At 41.4% G+C, this 16,926-nt stretch overlaps 1 protein-coding gene across 10 annotated transcripts in view; it reads left to right on the top strand.

Annotated features, from left to right (window-relative positions):
• Window positions 1–16,926, top strand: part of ZNF236 (zinc finger protein 236) — a gene marked incomplete at its 5' end in the record, with an annotated part of 96,124 nt that overhangs the window by 65,943 nt on the left and 13,255 nt on the right. For 8 of the 10 annotated variants that reach the window (XM_080378516.1, XM_080378518.1, XM_080378519.1 and 5 more), the window contains 6 exons: window positions 729–960; window positions 1,399–1,578; window positions 2,844–2,996; window positions 4,358–4,548; window positions 6,228–6,359; window positions 12,204–12,401. In XM_080378516.1, the coding sequence (XP_080234642.1) occupies window positions 729–960; window positions 1,399–1,578; window positions 2,844–2,996; window positions 4,358–4,548; window positions 6,228–6,359; window positions 12,204–12,401 (1,086 nt within the window). Of the gene's footprint in view, window positions 1–728; window positions 961–1,398; window positions 1,579–2,843; window positions 2,997–4,357; window positions 4,549–6,227; window positions 6,360–10,251; window positions 12,175–12,203; window positions 12,402–16,926 lie in introns of those variants that run through there. The other 2 variants (XM_080378525.1, XM_080378520.1) reach the window with 2 other exon arrangements.

A 16,926-nucleotide genomic window follows, 5' to 3' on the forward strand; every position in this document is an offset into this window, starting at 1 on the left:
ATTACATTTAAAAATGTATATTTTAAATTATGTGAAAGAATGATTTTCATGAACTTGGTTGTGTTTGATCAGTTTCACAGAATCATAGCGGTTGGAGGTTGCACTGGAGGTCGCCAGGTGCAACCTCAAGGTCAGGGAAGAGACAGAGTTACATTAGGTTGCTCAGAGTCTCTACTCAAGAAGTTTTCAGTGTAAAACAAAGAAAACTGTATTTTATTTTTGTTTCTCCCGATCTCCGAATATCCCTGAGAGTAAAATGCCTATCTTAAACTATCAAGAACATCTGTTTGACTGTGAATTGGGACCTTAATGAGCCCTAGGAGCAGAAAAAATAGATAATTTCTGATACCAGTTTTCTCTCTGCTCCATGCCTTTTCACTTTCAAAGACCTGAAGGCAGTGGTAAGAGTTACATGCAGCAATAAGACAGTACAGACAGTGTGGGTACCCGGTGCCCAGCACGCTTATATGTGACTATGATCACGATTCCCCAAACATTTTGCTGAGGGGAGGGAGGGAAGAAACCGCAGGTGAAGCTGTTTACGTAGTGACTTTCAAGACTGACTATATACAGACACTTGAAAAATAAATCTTAATTTTAAAATGGTTGATTATAAGGTTTACATATTATATAGACTCTGTATGCAATAAATATGAATTCCAGGTCTATGTTAAGAATATTGACTTAACCTGTATTTGTTAAATTCAGATTGAAAACTTGCTTTTCAGATCGATCCAAGTATTCTACAGCAGAGTAATTTACTTGCTCAGCAGCTAACTGGAGATCCCAATATGGCTCCGCAGAATCCTTCCCTCCAGGCAACGGAAAATGCAGTGCCAGCTAATGTGGTTATTCAGCCTATATCAGGCCTGTCTTTGCAGCCCACAGTAACATCATCTGCTAACATGACGATAGGATCCCTATCTGAGCAAGAGTCTGTGCTGACAACCAATGCTAGTGGTAAGCAGTGTCGATAGTTTTATTGTGCTTTGAATTTCTTAGTTATGGTATTACCACAGTGAGAAAATCCCACTACCCTCACTCCTGCTAAATACCTCATTTAATAAAATAAACATACTGGTTTTCGTATGAGCAGCTTCAGCAAGTTTTCCAACTTTGTGTTAACTGGTTTTGAATATAATTTTTTCAGAAGTTGGAGTATATAATGAAAATATTGAAGAATGTTTATAGTCGTTAGCCTACAGAGGAATAAATTGCATACAAAACCAATTTATTCTTAAGATGCTAGAACTTGTACTCTAATCTTGGCTACATTTTTTATAGTAGTTCAGAAAATAATATATTAATTGCTTTAAAAAGTTGCATCTTACTGTTGTGTTGTATTATAAAGAAAGGATCTTAATGGAAATTTTTTTTGTTCTACCCACTTACATTTAGGCGCACAGGACATCTCTCAAGTCATGACTTCACAGGGTATGGTATCATCTTCAAATGGACAACATGAGATAATGTTGACCATAAATAATTCCAGTTTGAGTCAAGTTCTAGCTCATGCTTCGGGTTCTACTACTACAAGCTCGTCAGGAAGTCCTCAAGAAATCACTCTTACCATATCTGGTTGGTAATTTTAATGATCTTTAATGGTACCAGATCTCCATTTTATAAGGTAGCTGTGCAGTAGCATTTGAGGATAATTTCACAGTCCACAGCTTTCCTGTGAGGTGTTTTTTATATTCATCAGCTTTAAAGGATACCCCCAAATCTTTTGAAAACCAAATATATTTGCTTTGAGGACATATGTTAGATTGATTCCTATGTTATTCACAGCCTTGGGTCAACAGATTATCTCTGTGACAAAGCCCATATAACCAGTTCTTATTTCTTTGCTGTACCTCACTTGAAGCAGTGCAACTCCTGGGTAGCACTGGGATGGGAACAAGCAGGACAGGTATTGGGGATGAGTTTGTTTCATCTAGTTTTCTTTAAATGCCTGTGGACCAATGTTCTAATAGATGTTTTGATCACTCTTTGAGGTGTACTATTCAGTCTCTGTAATATGTAGTTAATAGTTTAGGTCTTCCTGAATAAATTTAGACTGACTTTTTTACTGTGTCTAAGAGGCTGATCCTATATATACTATACATATCTTTCTATTTCCCCCAAAGACCGTTTGTATTTTGTATCGTGATGTTTCTTTAATAAATTCAGTATAATATTTAGTGCTTTCCTCTTTTCTTTCTTTTTTCTTTCTTTTCCTTTTCTCTTTTTCTGTTCTCTTTTTCCATTTTCTGTAACATTGTTTAGTTATTTTAAATGTCATGACCATGATGTCTGTGTGAAGGTGTCAGGGTCTCCCACCTATGTTTTTCTGCATGTTAATGGATGTTCACTTATCTAAGAAAAATGGAGTATAGATGTCCAACAACTGAGAGAATGTGCTTTCTGTTTCTGGTTGTTCTATGCTTATTAACTGTTCCACAAAATTATCACCATGTGAAGTTGTGTTTTTACAAAAGAGCACGTTCAATGCACTTCGTTATCCATACAGTGGATTGAAAAAATTACAATTTAACCATTAGCCATTAGGTTGCTAGTTTTTTATAGTTTCATGAAGTTGGTGTCTTGAATCTAGATAAGATCCATATTTTTCTAATATTAATACAGATATTCTCTACTTGTGAGTATCTAGACATGCATAATCACATCTGTATAAAAAACTTGTCGAACCTCTGCATAAAAATCTGCATCTGTAGAAATTAATTTTGTGGTTTGGTTGTATTTTCTACTTCTGTTATTTTATGATCACTTGTTTATAGTTCTAAGTACAGTAGCAGAATAACGTTGAGACATTTCCAGTTATAATAGGACTAATTTCTATTCAGGTCAAGATCTTATTCAGCATAATTCTGGAAGCAGCGATCTGAATAGTGGCTTAAGGCTGACAGCGCCAACCATCAACAGTCAGACTACAGGTGCTACATTAACCATAAGCAATGACCAGCTTCTTTCTCAGGGCACTTCACTAAATGCTGCAGGTATGCATACAGTGATTTTCTAATTAAAAATAATAAAAAATAAATATTTAAATTTTAATATAAGTTTTTATTTTAAAAATAAATATTAGACCAGGTTAACTTAATACAAAATGGTATAATCTTACACATTATGATTCTGGAACTACATGGCTTTGTGTGTTTTCTCACTAGGTTTAAATTTTTATGCCAGTTTAAATGAACTTTGCGTAGCAAGAAGAAAAAGAAAACAAAAAGACTTACCTAAAATTAGTACTTTGAGGCAGTTACAGCAATATTGAAGGACAATTTCTATAAATTAGAGGATGAAGAAACCTAACACATTTGCTGCAGACAAATCATAAAATATCCTTCATACCAAATTGCTCTAGTATTCAAATGTTGAGATTTTATGTATATGAGTTTCTACTTATATCTGTTTATATATACATGCAAACATATGTGCATATATATAGTGGGTCATACTTGCAACCTGCTGCACTGGTTAATAGGTTGCACTTATTGGTTGCAGCAGGTTGTGTTAATACAGACATTACTAACATGTAAGTAATTTTCTTTACTCATATGCATGCTTACATTTTTTCTACCTTCCTTTTCCTTTATCCATTGCCTTTCATAGCTTTCTTTAGTTTACATATACATCAGTAAAGCAAATCTGCTTTAATGTCGTACAGGGGGAAGCCTGTCCCAGAGTATGCTGTAGGATTTGGAGTTTAAGGCGTGATTTCGTATAATGAATTAGTAAATGAAGTAGTAAAAACAGACAATTGTATTATACGTTCTCTGTCATCTTCTCAGGTTTATCATAAACTGAAATCAGTGAGGCCTCTAGTCTCATGTTGGAGAATCTATAATATACTATTATACAGCTGTTACATCAAACTGTTAGGAAATACCTATTAATAATAAACTGGCCTTTTTTGCTATTATGAATTATCAACCACATTGCAAGGATAGGGTGACAGTGCTGGGTTGCAGTTACCAGATTTTTGTTTTACTGCTGTGAGTCAAAGTGTATTTCATTGAGAATTCTGAAAGTGTTAAGACTACAGAAACGTGTAACCTGAAAATTCTTCAAGTGTCTTTTTGGCAGTGGGTCATTTCCCACGCACCATGTTACAAAATTACGGCTTTGCAGTATGATGTCCATCAAGCTCCATTTAAATATAATATTTCCTACTTTTATCATCTGACAATCTGACAACTTTTGACATGTGATAGCTGTTTAACTGATTTACTTCCTTCCAAAATAGAAAGGACTAGCAAGTGAGAAATAGAAATTAAGTTCAAATAAAATGTTTGCAGCTAAGAGTTCATGTATGTAACAGATTATTTGTTTTTTTACTATTTTGCATATATTCCAGAACTTAATACAACAGGTGGAACAAACCTTCCTTCAACAACACCCATATCTCAGTCTACAGTTTCTGCCCAGAATTTGGTAATGTCTTCATCAGGAGTTGGAGGAGATGGTAGTGTCACCTTGACTCTTGCTGACACTCAGGGAATGTTGTCTGGTGGTCTTGATGCAGTTACACTTAATATCACTTCACAGGTAAGAAATGCTTTTCTGAACTGATGAATAAACTAATGTTACTGTCTTACAGAGCAGGAACTAGAGATTTTGCTTAGAAAATAATCTTGTCCTGTAAGTACCTAGTAATTGAAAATTCAGTTAACTTTCTTTCTTACTGCCAGCGTTGTGTGCATACTGGCACTTAGAAACATAAACTATTGAAACAGAAATATAGGTAAATTTTGCAGGATTTTGGGGTTTTTTTGCAATGAATAGATCCGTTCTGCTGTTTCAAATGTTTGAGATCAGTTTTTAGTGACAAACTGTACTTCTTCATCACTATTCAGTAGTACAGGTTAGTGTTCCTAAACTTTTTATTGTTTACTATGATTAATTTTTCTGTTCCTCCTTGTGAACATAAGAGTTGAAGAGCAGTTGCAACAACTCCTTTCACAGCAAATAACAGGATAGAATCTATATTAAATTGGCAGTTTTTAACAATAGGTAGTGTTATAAGAAATTTTATAATAGCAGCGCTGTATGGACTATGATCTTCCCAGTAGCTTTAGCATTAGTTTCATTTTTATTGTAATATAAGATTTTTGTGGTGTCATCAAGAGCCAAAGACATGTTTACAAGTGGAATGTATAGAGTGGGGAGGGAAAAAAAAATATTAAAAGACTAGAAAGTGAAAATTTACGGTCATCGTGTGATTGGTATTTCAGTGTAGATTTTACCTGTGAAAACTTGAGCTGTTCTACTTTCTTGGCTTAACTAGGTTTAAGTTGTTTTTTACTTACCTTCTGATCTGAATTACGGAATGTGTAAATGCATATAAATGAAAGAGTACTATTTATCTAGCATATGGTGTGATTAAACCTGGTGAGGCAAAGTCTGTAAGGATGCTTATACGCTTTCCTCTGCAGTTTTGCTCCTGGTAGGGTAGGAAGTGTCTTAAATAGTTCTTATGACACAGTTGTGATTTCTGGCATCACAGAGTAACAAAGCAACGTGATTTCATTTCAGGTGTAATAATTCAAGCAATTACATTTGGCAGTGTTGATGTTTATTAGTAAAGATGCTATGTCTGATATTAAGGCAGGCATAAATAAAAATGAAACATTGTTTTGGGCGCTATGTGAACACAGTCTGTGTTGCAGGAATCGTGATGAACAGACATGTAGTATGTAAGGGCACTGCATTTCCTGGGGAAACCAAAAAGTCTTTAACAGTAATGTAGAAATAGTAGCAATATGATTTTAGTAATTGTCTATCTTTAATGAATTTGTACCTTGATTTCATGTAGTTTGGAAGTAGGTTTAACCTACGAGATTTTTAAAAAAGGAAAATACTGTGGAAAGACCATGCAGGAAAGCAGGATATAGGTGTTAAAGAAAGTGTCGGCTGAAGAGACAAGGACAAGGGAAATCTGAAACATTTAGCAGTTGATGCAAGGCTGTGAAAAATAATCAAAACTGAATCTCTACTCTTACAGACTTCTAGGTGTTGTTACCCTTAAATTGTTAGACTTAAAATGGAAGGAAAAAAAGGAGAGGAAATTAACATTTGTTCAGATAGGATTCTGGAATGGTCTTTTTCAAGGAAAAAAAAAAAGTAGTTTTGAGGTGTAAAAATAATATATGTAACTACAGTTAGCTGTTTAAATGTAGTTATTCTGCCTTTTTCTTTTTTTTTTGTCCTTTCCCCTCTTTTGACAGGGTCAGCAGTTCCCTGCTATACTCACAGATTCCAGTCTTGCTAGCCAAAGTGGGTCAAGCTCACAGCAAGTCATACTGGTGAGCCATACACCCCATTCAGCATCTGCAAACTCTGATGAAATAACGTATCAGGTAGATACAATATATTTCTTTATCTTTTGTGGGTAATTTAATAAAAATACGGGACTGATTTCTCTATATCCTGAAGCAGGAAGGCTGATGTCCTTCCCAAATAAAGAGTATTGGGAAGAGGTTCGTTGTGACTTCCTAGTCACCCAGATTCCATTTTAAGTTTTGATGTAAAACCGTTTTTTTGTATACAAAACAGAAGTGCAATTAATAATGTGTTTCTTCCTACAAATTACATAACCATTGTTTCAGCACAGACTGCTCCAAAAATTTCCAAATAAGTTTGTAGTTAGATAATAAAAATAGACAAAGTTGAGACCTGTGTAAAAAAAAAAATCTCACCTATTGCTACACCTTTCCCATTCTCTTTTTATAATCAAACTGCTTTAATGGTGGTGCCATGTAAAGCCTTTTCAACTACTTTTGTATTTGAATTTCAATAGAAACTTTTACATATGTAATACAGTATTAATGTTGGAAAAAGTAGTTCAGACTTCTCTTGTTGAAGGCAAATTGAATGTTTTCAACCAACCTGGTAATGCAAGTTCTAACATCGGAAAAATGGGTGAGGCAGATGGTGACCCACAACAAAGTGAAGAAGTGATGGACTGGACTGGCAAGCAAAGGGCAAGGTGTGGACAAGTTGTGGCTGATACGGGCACAAGAAACTTCAAAAATAAGGAGGACTGAAGGGAGGGGGCCCACCTCCGCTGCATGTGGGTTAATAAAGGTGCTGAGATGACAGCATAATAGAGGAAACTTAAACACCCTTCTTGGAAAACTTTTCACATCTGGGTGTCTCTGAAGTGCTGGTACACTGTTGCATGCAGCATGGGGAACAAACAGAGGAATTAGAGGTCTGCATGCAGTTGCAGTGCTGCGATCTCACAGGAATCAGAGAGAGAAGGTGCTACAGCTCACACAACCGAAGTGCTGCCATTGCTTGATTCATGATCTTTAGGAAGGACAAATTGGCAAGACAGCAGTGGGAATTGTGGAGCTCTGCTTGGGTGGTGAGCCAACTGAGACCTTATGGGTAAGGATTAGCCAGCTGACCAGTGTGGGTGACACTGTCATGAATACTAGCCATCTGCTACAGATTGCCTAATCAGGAATAGTAGGTGATGAGGATTTCATCTTCGTCTTGGGCAACCTGCCCTAGCTGACCCTTCTTGAGTAGAAGAGCTGGACTAGGTGATCTCAAGAGGTCCTTTCCAACCTAAACGAATCTGTGATTTCCAGTCTAAGGTTCACGTGGGTTCCTTCAACCTGCCGAAGATCTGCTGGAAGGGCAACAAGCTGGGCACAAGGAATCTGGGCAATTGATCATACCTTCCTGACACAGATGACTGAGAAGCCAGCAAGCAAAGGTGTTCTTTTGGGCCTGATGATTGCAAACAAGGAAGAACTGATTGGGACTGTGAAGGTCAGGGACGTACTTCGTTGCAGTGACCATGAGATTGTGGAGCTCCGGATCCAGGGGGAAGGAAGTAAGGCAAATAGCAGGGTCACAACCCTGGGCATCAGGAGAGCAGACTTGAGCCTGTGCAGGGACCGGTTTGTGTCGTGGGTTGGCCCTGGCTGGATGCCAGGTGTCCACCAAAGCTGCTCTATTACTTGCCCTCCTCAGCAGGGCCGGGGAGAGAAAACACAACACACAAAGCTTGTGGGTAGAGATAAGGACAGGGAGAGATTATTCACCAATTAGTCACAGGCAAAACAAACTCTACTTGGGAAAATTAACTTATTAATCAGAGTAGGATAATGAAAAGTAAAAACTAAATCTTAAAAACACCTTCCCCCCCACCCCTCCCTTCTTTCTGGGCTTAACTTTACTCCCAATTTCTCTACCTCCTCCTTGCCAGCGGTGCAGGGGGACAGGGAATGGGGGTTGAGCTCAGTTCATCACACATTGTCTGTCTCTGCCACTTCTTACTCCTCAGGGGAAGGACTCCTCACACTGTTCCCCTGCTCCAGCGTGGGGTCCCTCCCACGGGACACAGTCCTCCATGAACTTCTCCAACGTGAGTCCTTCCCATGGGCTGCAGTTCTTCACAAACTGCTCCAGCGTGGGTCCCTCCCACAGGGTGCAGCCCTTCAGGCACAGGCTGCTCCAGGGTGGGTTCCCCGTGGGGTCACAGGTCCTGCCAGCAAACCTGCTGCAGCCTGGGCTCCTCTCTCCATGGGGTCCATAGCTCCTTCCAGGCCCCTGCTCCAGCATGGCCTTCCCAGGGGTCACAGCCTCCTTTGGGCATCCCCCTGCTCCCATGTGGGGTCCTCCAGGGACTGCAGGTGATACCTCCTCCACTGTGACCCCCATGGGCTGCAGGGGCACAGCCTGCCTCACCATGGCCTTCACCAGGGGCTGCAGGGGAATCTCTGGGATTCTGGGAATCTGCAGGGGAGCACCTCTTCCTCCTCCTTCTGCACTGATGTTGGCGTCTGCAGAGTTGTTGCTGTCACATATTCTCACTCATGTCTTGCACTGCAGTTGCTATTGCACAGTAATTTTTTCTCCTTAAATACACTATCCCAGAGGTGCTACCATGTCGACGATGGGCTTGGCCTTAGCCAGTGGCAGGTCTGTCTTGGAGCTGGCTGGCATAGCTCTGTTGGACTTTGGGGAACCTTCCAGCGTCTTCTCACAGAAGCCACTCTTGTAGCCCTCCCTCTACCAAAATCTTGCCATGCAAACACAATACAGCTTGGAATAATCATATGGCAAGCAGACCTGGAGAGGAGGAGGACCAGGAGAGCTGGTTGATTTTAAGTGTTGTCCTCAAAGCTCAAAAATCATCAGTTCCAGCATATAGGAAGTCAAAGGTGACAGGAGGCCAACATAGAGGAACAAGAAGCCCCTGACAAAATTCAGACAAAAAAGAACACGTAAGTGGAAGCAGAATCAGGTGACCTTGAAGGAGTACAGAGACCCCATTCAAGGAGATAGGGGTGAGTTTGGGAAAGCCCGGGCTGAAGTGGAGTTGAATCTGAAAGGGTCATAAAACGTAACAAGACAGCCTTTTACAGGTATATCAGCAGCAAAGGGAAGATGAATTGGCCTGCTACTGATTGGGTCAGGGGATCTGATGACAGAAGATTTGGAAAAGGCTGATGTTCTGAGTCTCTTTTAGCTTAATTTTTACTGATAAGATTTTGTCTTCTGCAATCCCGAAACAATTCTGAGTTTGTTTTGCCTGTGACTGAAATGATCAGTGGTAAAGGGTGGAGCATTGAATACGTACCCTCAATAGAGGAGGGTCATACACAAATCCATTGGTGATGGATTACACTCGTGAGTGCTGAGGGAGCTGGCTGCTGATGTCATGAGACCACTGTCGGGTATCTTTGAAAGGTCATGGAATTCCGGAGAGGTTCCTGAGGACTGGGAGAAAGCAAACTCCTGCCTTCAACAAAGGCAGGGTGGAGACTCTGGGGAAGTGCAAGTCGGTGACCCTCAGCTCAGTCACTGGGAGAGCGATAGAGCAAATAATTCTGGAAAGCATTTCCAAACACAAGAAGATGATTAGGAGTAGTCAGCAGGGATTTCTGGAGGGAAAACCAAGCCTAACCGACCTGAAAGCCTTCCATAGTGAGATGACTGGCTTGGTGGATGAGGGTGACTGGATGTGTACTTGACTCTAGTAAGGTTTTTGACATTGTCTTCCATAACTTCCTCATAGACAAGCTGACGAAGTACGGGCTAGCTAAATGGAACAGTGTGGTGGCTTGAAAACTAGCTGAACTGCTGCTCTCAAAAGGGTTGTGATCTGTGGAACCAAGTCTGTCTCAAGGCCAGTTATTGGTGGTGTTCCCGCAGGCTCAAATACTGGGGCTAGTACTGCTCATTAATGTTCTTCATTAGTGAGGTGCATGATAGAAGAGTGATGTTTTGCAGGTTTACAGGTAATAGAAAACTGGAATGAGTCATTAACAGACTGAATGGATTGGCTGCCATGCAGAGGGACCTCTTCAGGCTGGAGAGCTGAACCAACAGGAACCTCATCAAGGATCAGCAAATGGGAGTGCAAAGTCCTGACCCTGGAGGACAACCCCATGCACTAGTATGAACTGAGGGCAGCAGGAAAGAAACTTTCCAAAGAAGGACCAGGGGGTACTGGTGGACAGGTAGTTGACCATGAGCCAGCAGTGCGGCAAAGGAGGCCAGCACCATCCTGAGATGCATTAAGAAGAGTGTTGCCAGCTGGTCAAGAGAGTTGATCCTCTCCTCTTCTCAGTAAGAACACATCATGTGGAATGCTGTGTCTGGTCCCAGGCCCCCTGGTATGAGAGATACGGGTATACAGGACTGAGTGCAGTGGAGGTCTACAAAGTTGATTATGGGATTGGAGTATCCAACATAGGAGGAGCGGCTGAGGGAGCTGGGACTCTTTGGCGTGGAAGAGAGCAGGCTCTGCGTTGGGGGTTCTTAACAATGTGCATAAATACCTGATGGAAAGGAGTAAAGCAGATAGGAGCCAGGCTATTCTCAGCAATACTCAGTGAAAGGACAGGAGGCAATGGGCACAAATTAAAATAATTCTGTCAGAGCACAAAGAAACCCTGTTTTGTCATGAGGGTGGTTGAACCCTGGAAAAGGTTGTCTAGAGAGGTTGTAGTGTCTCCATCCTTGATAACATTCAAAACATGTCTGGACACGGCTGTAGGGATTTTTCTAATAACATCTTGTGCGTACGATTTTTACATTTGTATATGCTTACGAGTGTGAGTTCTTAACAATTTTAGTGTTCAAATACGCTGAAGATGGATGTTTTAAAACTTAACTTGAACATACTTTCTTACTCTTCTGGAGTTAATAATAGCTTTTTGTGTCTTTCAGTATATAAGCTTTCATAAATCAGGGTGCCATTTCATAAGGCTTATTATAATGTCACTTGTGAAGTATGACTGTCTGAGTAGCACTATTATAATAATTCAAAATGTAATCTAATGTTAAACTACTTTCCTGTCATTCCCTGTAATGTATCTAATCACTGTGACTACATTGATTGACTTTTCAATGTTCCATCTTTTTCCTGAGTTTCCAGCTAGCTGGAAACACACACACACACACCCCCACTCACAGGACTTCTTGTCATTTCTTCCATGTTTTATATAGCATCTTTGCTTTCTAGCATGGATAATATCCTACTATGTTCTGTCTCTCTTCAAGTTTAGTTCATCCTGAATAATTCATTGAGAGTACTACTGCTTTTATCTTTTCTTCATCTTCATTTTGCTTTCTGTAAGTTACTGTATTTAAGCTTCTTATCTATCTATAAAGTTGAAAGCATTTTGTGTTATTTTATTTGAATAGAACAAATCAAAAATGCAGCACAACCTCATCCAAATTTATCAGCTTTTCATTGTGTTTCAGTACTTCTGTAAGTTTGTTTTGGTAGCTCAGAGCTTTACTTCCTTATGAAAATCAGAGTACCTAATGAAGAAATTAAACAAGTAATTGGTATTCTTCCCCTGTAAAATCAGAGAGACTTCCTTTTTTTGTCTGAAGTATTTTTGGCTTTGAATTTTGTTTGGCTGAGGAATGTGAGACGCTCAGGAATATAAAACTGAATATAGGACAATACTGATACAAACACATTCTGTTTATAACATGTAAATTAATTTGGTCATAGTTATTGTAGTCTTTCTGTGTTCTTAAAATACATGAGTCATTCTGAAGAGCAATGAAATACAAGTTCGTATTTAGATACAACTTCTTTTGTATAGCTAAGTTGCTTGCAAGTACTGTCCAAAAATAGGTCACGTTGAGGTAGATTTTGAAAAATAAACCACTGCTGTGCATGTGCCTATGAAATTATTTGATAGTGGTTTTGTAAATTGTTGTAGGTGACAGAGGTTTCTCCTAATGTGACAAAAAGCAGTCAAGCGGAAAAAGAAGGTCGTGTCCACCAGTGTTTTGAGTGTAGTCAGACCTTTTCTTCAGCCACCATGTTGATGCACCATAGTAAAGAGGTTCATGGCAAGGAAAGAATACATGTTTGCCATGTCTGCAATAAAGCTTTTAAGCGGGCAACGCATCTCAAGGTATTTGGTAATAACAGTTGATTGTTCTGTTAACTCCTCTGTTAACTCCTTCATTTGTTTTGGACTTTTTGCGATATTACTGAAAGGTACTATTAATTGCTTTACCTTTCCTTTCCTTTTACAGTATGGGACATGCATCTGAGAGAGAGAGTCTAAGTGATAATGTATACACAGATAGAGAACTCTTTCCTAAAGCATGGAGAAGATTTTAATGCATATATTGACTACAGAATGAAAAATGTGAATTCCTGTTGTGCAAATAATAGCGCCAGAAAAAGATTTCCCTCACTTTATTTGTTTATATGTGTCACTGCTAATCTCTATTTCCAGATAAGCTTTTGGAGTCATAGGAAGCTATTTGCTTTGCACTGTATCATTTGATTTTCTTGGATGCTTTGTCTTGTTAGTTTGTCATCTGCAGAGGAAGCATTTGTTTTAAAATATCCTTATACTACTGCTTTTGTCTAGTGGCATTTTCTATGTAGCTTTCTCTAGATTATGAACAACCTGTTACTTCCAGGTCTCTGGTGTGTTTAAGTTCTAATTATAGAATGTTCCTCTTAGGAATACTGGGCTATACTAGATGAGTGGTATGTCCAGGCCAGTATTCCTATCTCAGAGAGATACTAAAAGGCAGTGATTTGAAGAAGGGCTTTATGAAAAGAGCAAACATATAACTTGCCCAGAATTTTGCCAGCTTCCCAGAATTTATAGCAGGAAGTTTCTGGAGCCAAAACCAATGTCTTTATATTAAATAGATCCTAGGAGAACTTTTCTTTCACTTTAGTGTCATGTTTTAAGGAAATACATCCTGTCTGTGAAGTTTACTCCCATGGGAGTGATCATGTGTGTCAGCCAGACTATTGGTCCTTGGGGAAACTGTCATAAAATGTGGTGGTGTGAGACTCAGTCTCTGGTTTAGGAGATGTCTTCCAGAAAAGAAAAAAAAATACAGTATTGAGACTTGTTTTCCTTAAGTAATGATAAAAAAGCCACAAATGCCAGTCTCTCTTCAGTTTATTTTCCTAGAACTGGCTGGTGTTACATTTTTTTCATAATTAAATCTTGGCTTCGGTTATATACTGGGCCCAAATTAAAGATATGATGAGGTAACTTCTTACCCTGGCATGGCTTTCAGATTATTACCCATTGTTGCTTTTTCACACAGGCAGCAGTGAAGTTGCATTAAGAATTGCAAGGGCAACCTAAAGAGACTTGAGGACCTTGGGATGACTGGTTAAGGAATCAAGAGCACAAGTAGTGTTCTCTATCCTCCCAGTTGCAGGGAATGATGAGGCAAGAAACAGGAAGAGCCAGGAGATCATAACTGTCTCTGAGATTGGTGTCACCAGCAACATTGTGGGGTTTTTGATCACAGGTTAGTCTACGAGACACCAGGCCTGCTAGCAACAGATGGGTTACACCTGTCTCAAAGTGGGAAAAGGATCTTTGCACAAAGAGTTAGCGGAGCTCATTGAAAGAGCTTTAAACTAGATTTGAAGGGGGAAAAGGATAAACCCACACTTACTAGAGATATGCCTGAGGGCAGCATGCCGATGTTTGAGGGCTGGTGTGCTAGTGAGGTCCTTCGGTGTTCTCCATATGTGCTGAGTACACTGGAGCACATTTCAAATGTCCCTATACTAATGTGCACAGCTCCCTAGCCGTCTCAGGGGAGGCAGAAGATGGAGATCCATGTGGCAGCAAAGACACAAGGGTTGTTGATGTGTCCGAAACCATGGAAGCGCCTCTGTACCATCATATAGGAATTAGGGCTTCTTGTCCCAGAAAGGTGGCAGGATCAATAGGAGAACTGAAGTGCATCTATACCAATGCATACAGCATGGGAAACAAACAGGAGCTGGAACCCATTGTGCAGCAGGAAGATGCAACATAGTTGCCGTCACAGAAACATGGTGGGTGACTCGCACAACTGGAGTGCTGCAGTAGATGGCTATAAACTCTTCAGAAGGGACAGGCAAGGAAGGAGAGGTGGTGGGGTAGCCCTGTATGTGAGGGAGTGTTTTGACTGTCCAGAGCTTGGTGGTGGTAATGAAAGGCTCGAGTTCAACTTACTCATCAGTGGCCTGGATGAAGGAACAGAGCATGCCCACAACAAGTTCCCTGATGATAGAAAACTGTGAGAACTGGCTGGTACACCAGAAGGCTATGCTGCCACTCAGCCAGACCTGGACAGGCTAGGGAGTTTGGGTAGAGGGGAACCTGATGAAGTTCAACAAAGGCACGTGCAGGGTCCTGCACCTGGGGAGGGACAACCCCACGCACCAGCACAGGCTGGGGCTGACCTGCTGGAAGGCAGCTCTGCGGAGAGGGACCTGGGAGTGCTGGTGGGCAGCACATTGCCCATGAGCCAGCAGGGTGCCCTGGTGGCCAGGGAGACCAAGATGATCCTGGTGTACAATATGAGGAGAGTGGCCAGCAGGCTGAGGGCTGAGACTCCACCTCAGTGAGGCCACATCTGGAGTGCTGCATCCTATTCTGGGCTCCCCAGTTCAAGAAGGGCAAGGAACTAAAGGTGAGGTGACCAGACCATCTCCCTGTGGAGGGATATGAATGTGATGAGGGGACCAGACCATCTCCCTTATGAGGAGAGCCTGGGAAAGCTGGGTCTGGTTTAGCTTGGAGAAGACTGAGAGGGCATCTTACCAATATATACAAATACCATAAGTGTGACTGTGAAGAGGATGGGGCCAGACTCTTTCCAGCGGTGCCCAGCAACAGGGCAAGGGACAACGGGCACAAACCACAACACAGGAAGTTCCATCTGAATATGAGGAAAAACTTCATTACTTTGAGCGTGATGGAGCACTGGAATGGGCTGCCCAGAGAGGTTGTGCAGTCTCCTTCTCTGGAGATATTAAAAATCTGCCTGGATGCAATTCTGTGCAACCTGCTCTGGGTGGATCTGCTTTAGTAGGGGGCTGGACTAGATGATCTCCAGAAGTCCCTTCCAGCCGTGACCATTCTGTGATTCTGAGTGTTTATTGGTAGGAATCCGGGTGTCCAACAAGGCAGATACGGTGGTGGGAGTCTGTTATAGACCAGCCAGCCAGGATGAAAAGACAGGTGAAATAGACTGTAAGCAGCTGGGACAAGTCTTGTGATTGCCAGCCCTTGTTCTCATGGGGGACTTCAGCTTCCCAGATGTCTGCTGGAAATAAAATACAGTGGAGAGGAGCCTAAGAGGTTCCCGGAGCGTGTGGAAGATAACTTCCTGACACAGCTGGTCAGTGAGCCAGCTAGGGAAGGCACCCTGCTGGACCTGCTGTTTGTGAGCAGAGAGGGACTGGAGGGTGATGTGATGGTTCGAGGTTGTCTTGGGCATAGCAAGCATGAAATGATAGAGTTTTTGATTCTTGGGAATAGATTCTTCTAAATCATTTTTGATTCTTGGGAATGGAGAGCTATGGCTGGAACTCAGGAAAAAAAAAAAAAAAGAGTTTATGACCTTTGGAAGAAGGGGCTGGCAACTCAGGAGGACTACAAAGATGTCGTGAAGTTATGCAGGGAGAAAATGGCCCAAAGCCCAACTAGAACTTAATCTGGCTACAGCAGTAAAAGGCAATAAAAACTGTTGCTATAAATGCATTAGTAAGAAAAGGAGAGCTAAGGAGAATCTCTATCCTTTATTGGATGGGGGGGGAAAGGTAGTGACAAAGCTTGAAGAAAAGGCCGAGGTACTTCAATGCCTTCTTTGCCTCAGGGCTCAATAGTAAGACCAGGTGTTCTTGGGATACCCAGCCCCCTGAGCTGGAAAACAGGGATGGGGAGCAGAACGAAACCCCCATAATCCAAGGAGAAATGGTTAACAACTTGCTACACTACTTAGACACACAGAAGTCTATGGGGCCAGATGGGCCACCCAAGGGTACTGAGGGAGCTGGTGGAAGTAAGTGGTCACAGAGCCACCTTCAACCGTTTATCAGCAGTCTGGCCAACCACAGAGTCCCAGTTGACTGGAGATTATCAAAACATGACACCCATCTACAAGAAGGGCTGCAAGGAGGATCTGGGGAACTACAGCCCTGTCAGTCTGACCTCAGTGCCAGGGAAGGTTATGGAGCAGATCATCTTGAGTGCTATCACATGGCATGTACAGGACAACCAGGTGATCGGGTCCAGCCAGCGTGGGTTTATGAAAGGCAGGTCCTGCTTGACTAGCCTGATCTCGTGTGACCTGCTTAGTGGAGGAGGGAAAGGCAGTGGAAAGGTTGTCTACCTAATCTTCAGTAGAGCTTTGACACCATTTCCCACAGCATTCTCCTGGGGAAGCTGGCTGTTCATGGCTTGGACAGGTGTGCTGCTCACTGGCCTGAGTGAACTGGCTGGCCAGGCCCGAAGAGTGGTGGTGAATGGAGTTACATCCAGCTGGTGGTCAGTCACAGGTGGTGTTCCTCAGGGCTCAGTACTGGGGCCAGTTCTGTTTAATGTTTTTATCAGTGATCTGGATGAGAGGATTGCATCCACCCTCGGTAAGTTTGCAGATGACAGCAAGCTGGGCAGA

Source organism: Falco punctatus (assembly GCF_963210335.1).
Source record: "Falco punctatus genome assembly, chromosome: 3".
NCBI classification, from domain to species: domain Eukaryota; kingdom Metazoa; phylum Chordata; class Aves; order Falconiformes; family Falconidae; genus Falco; species Falco punctatus.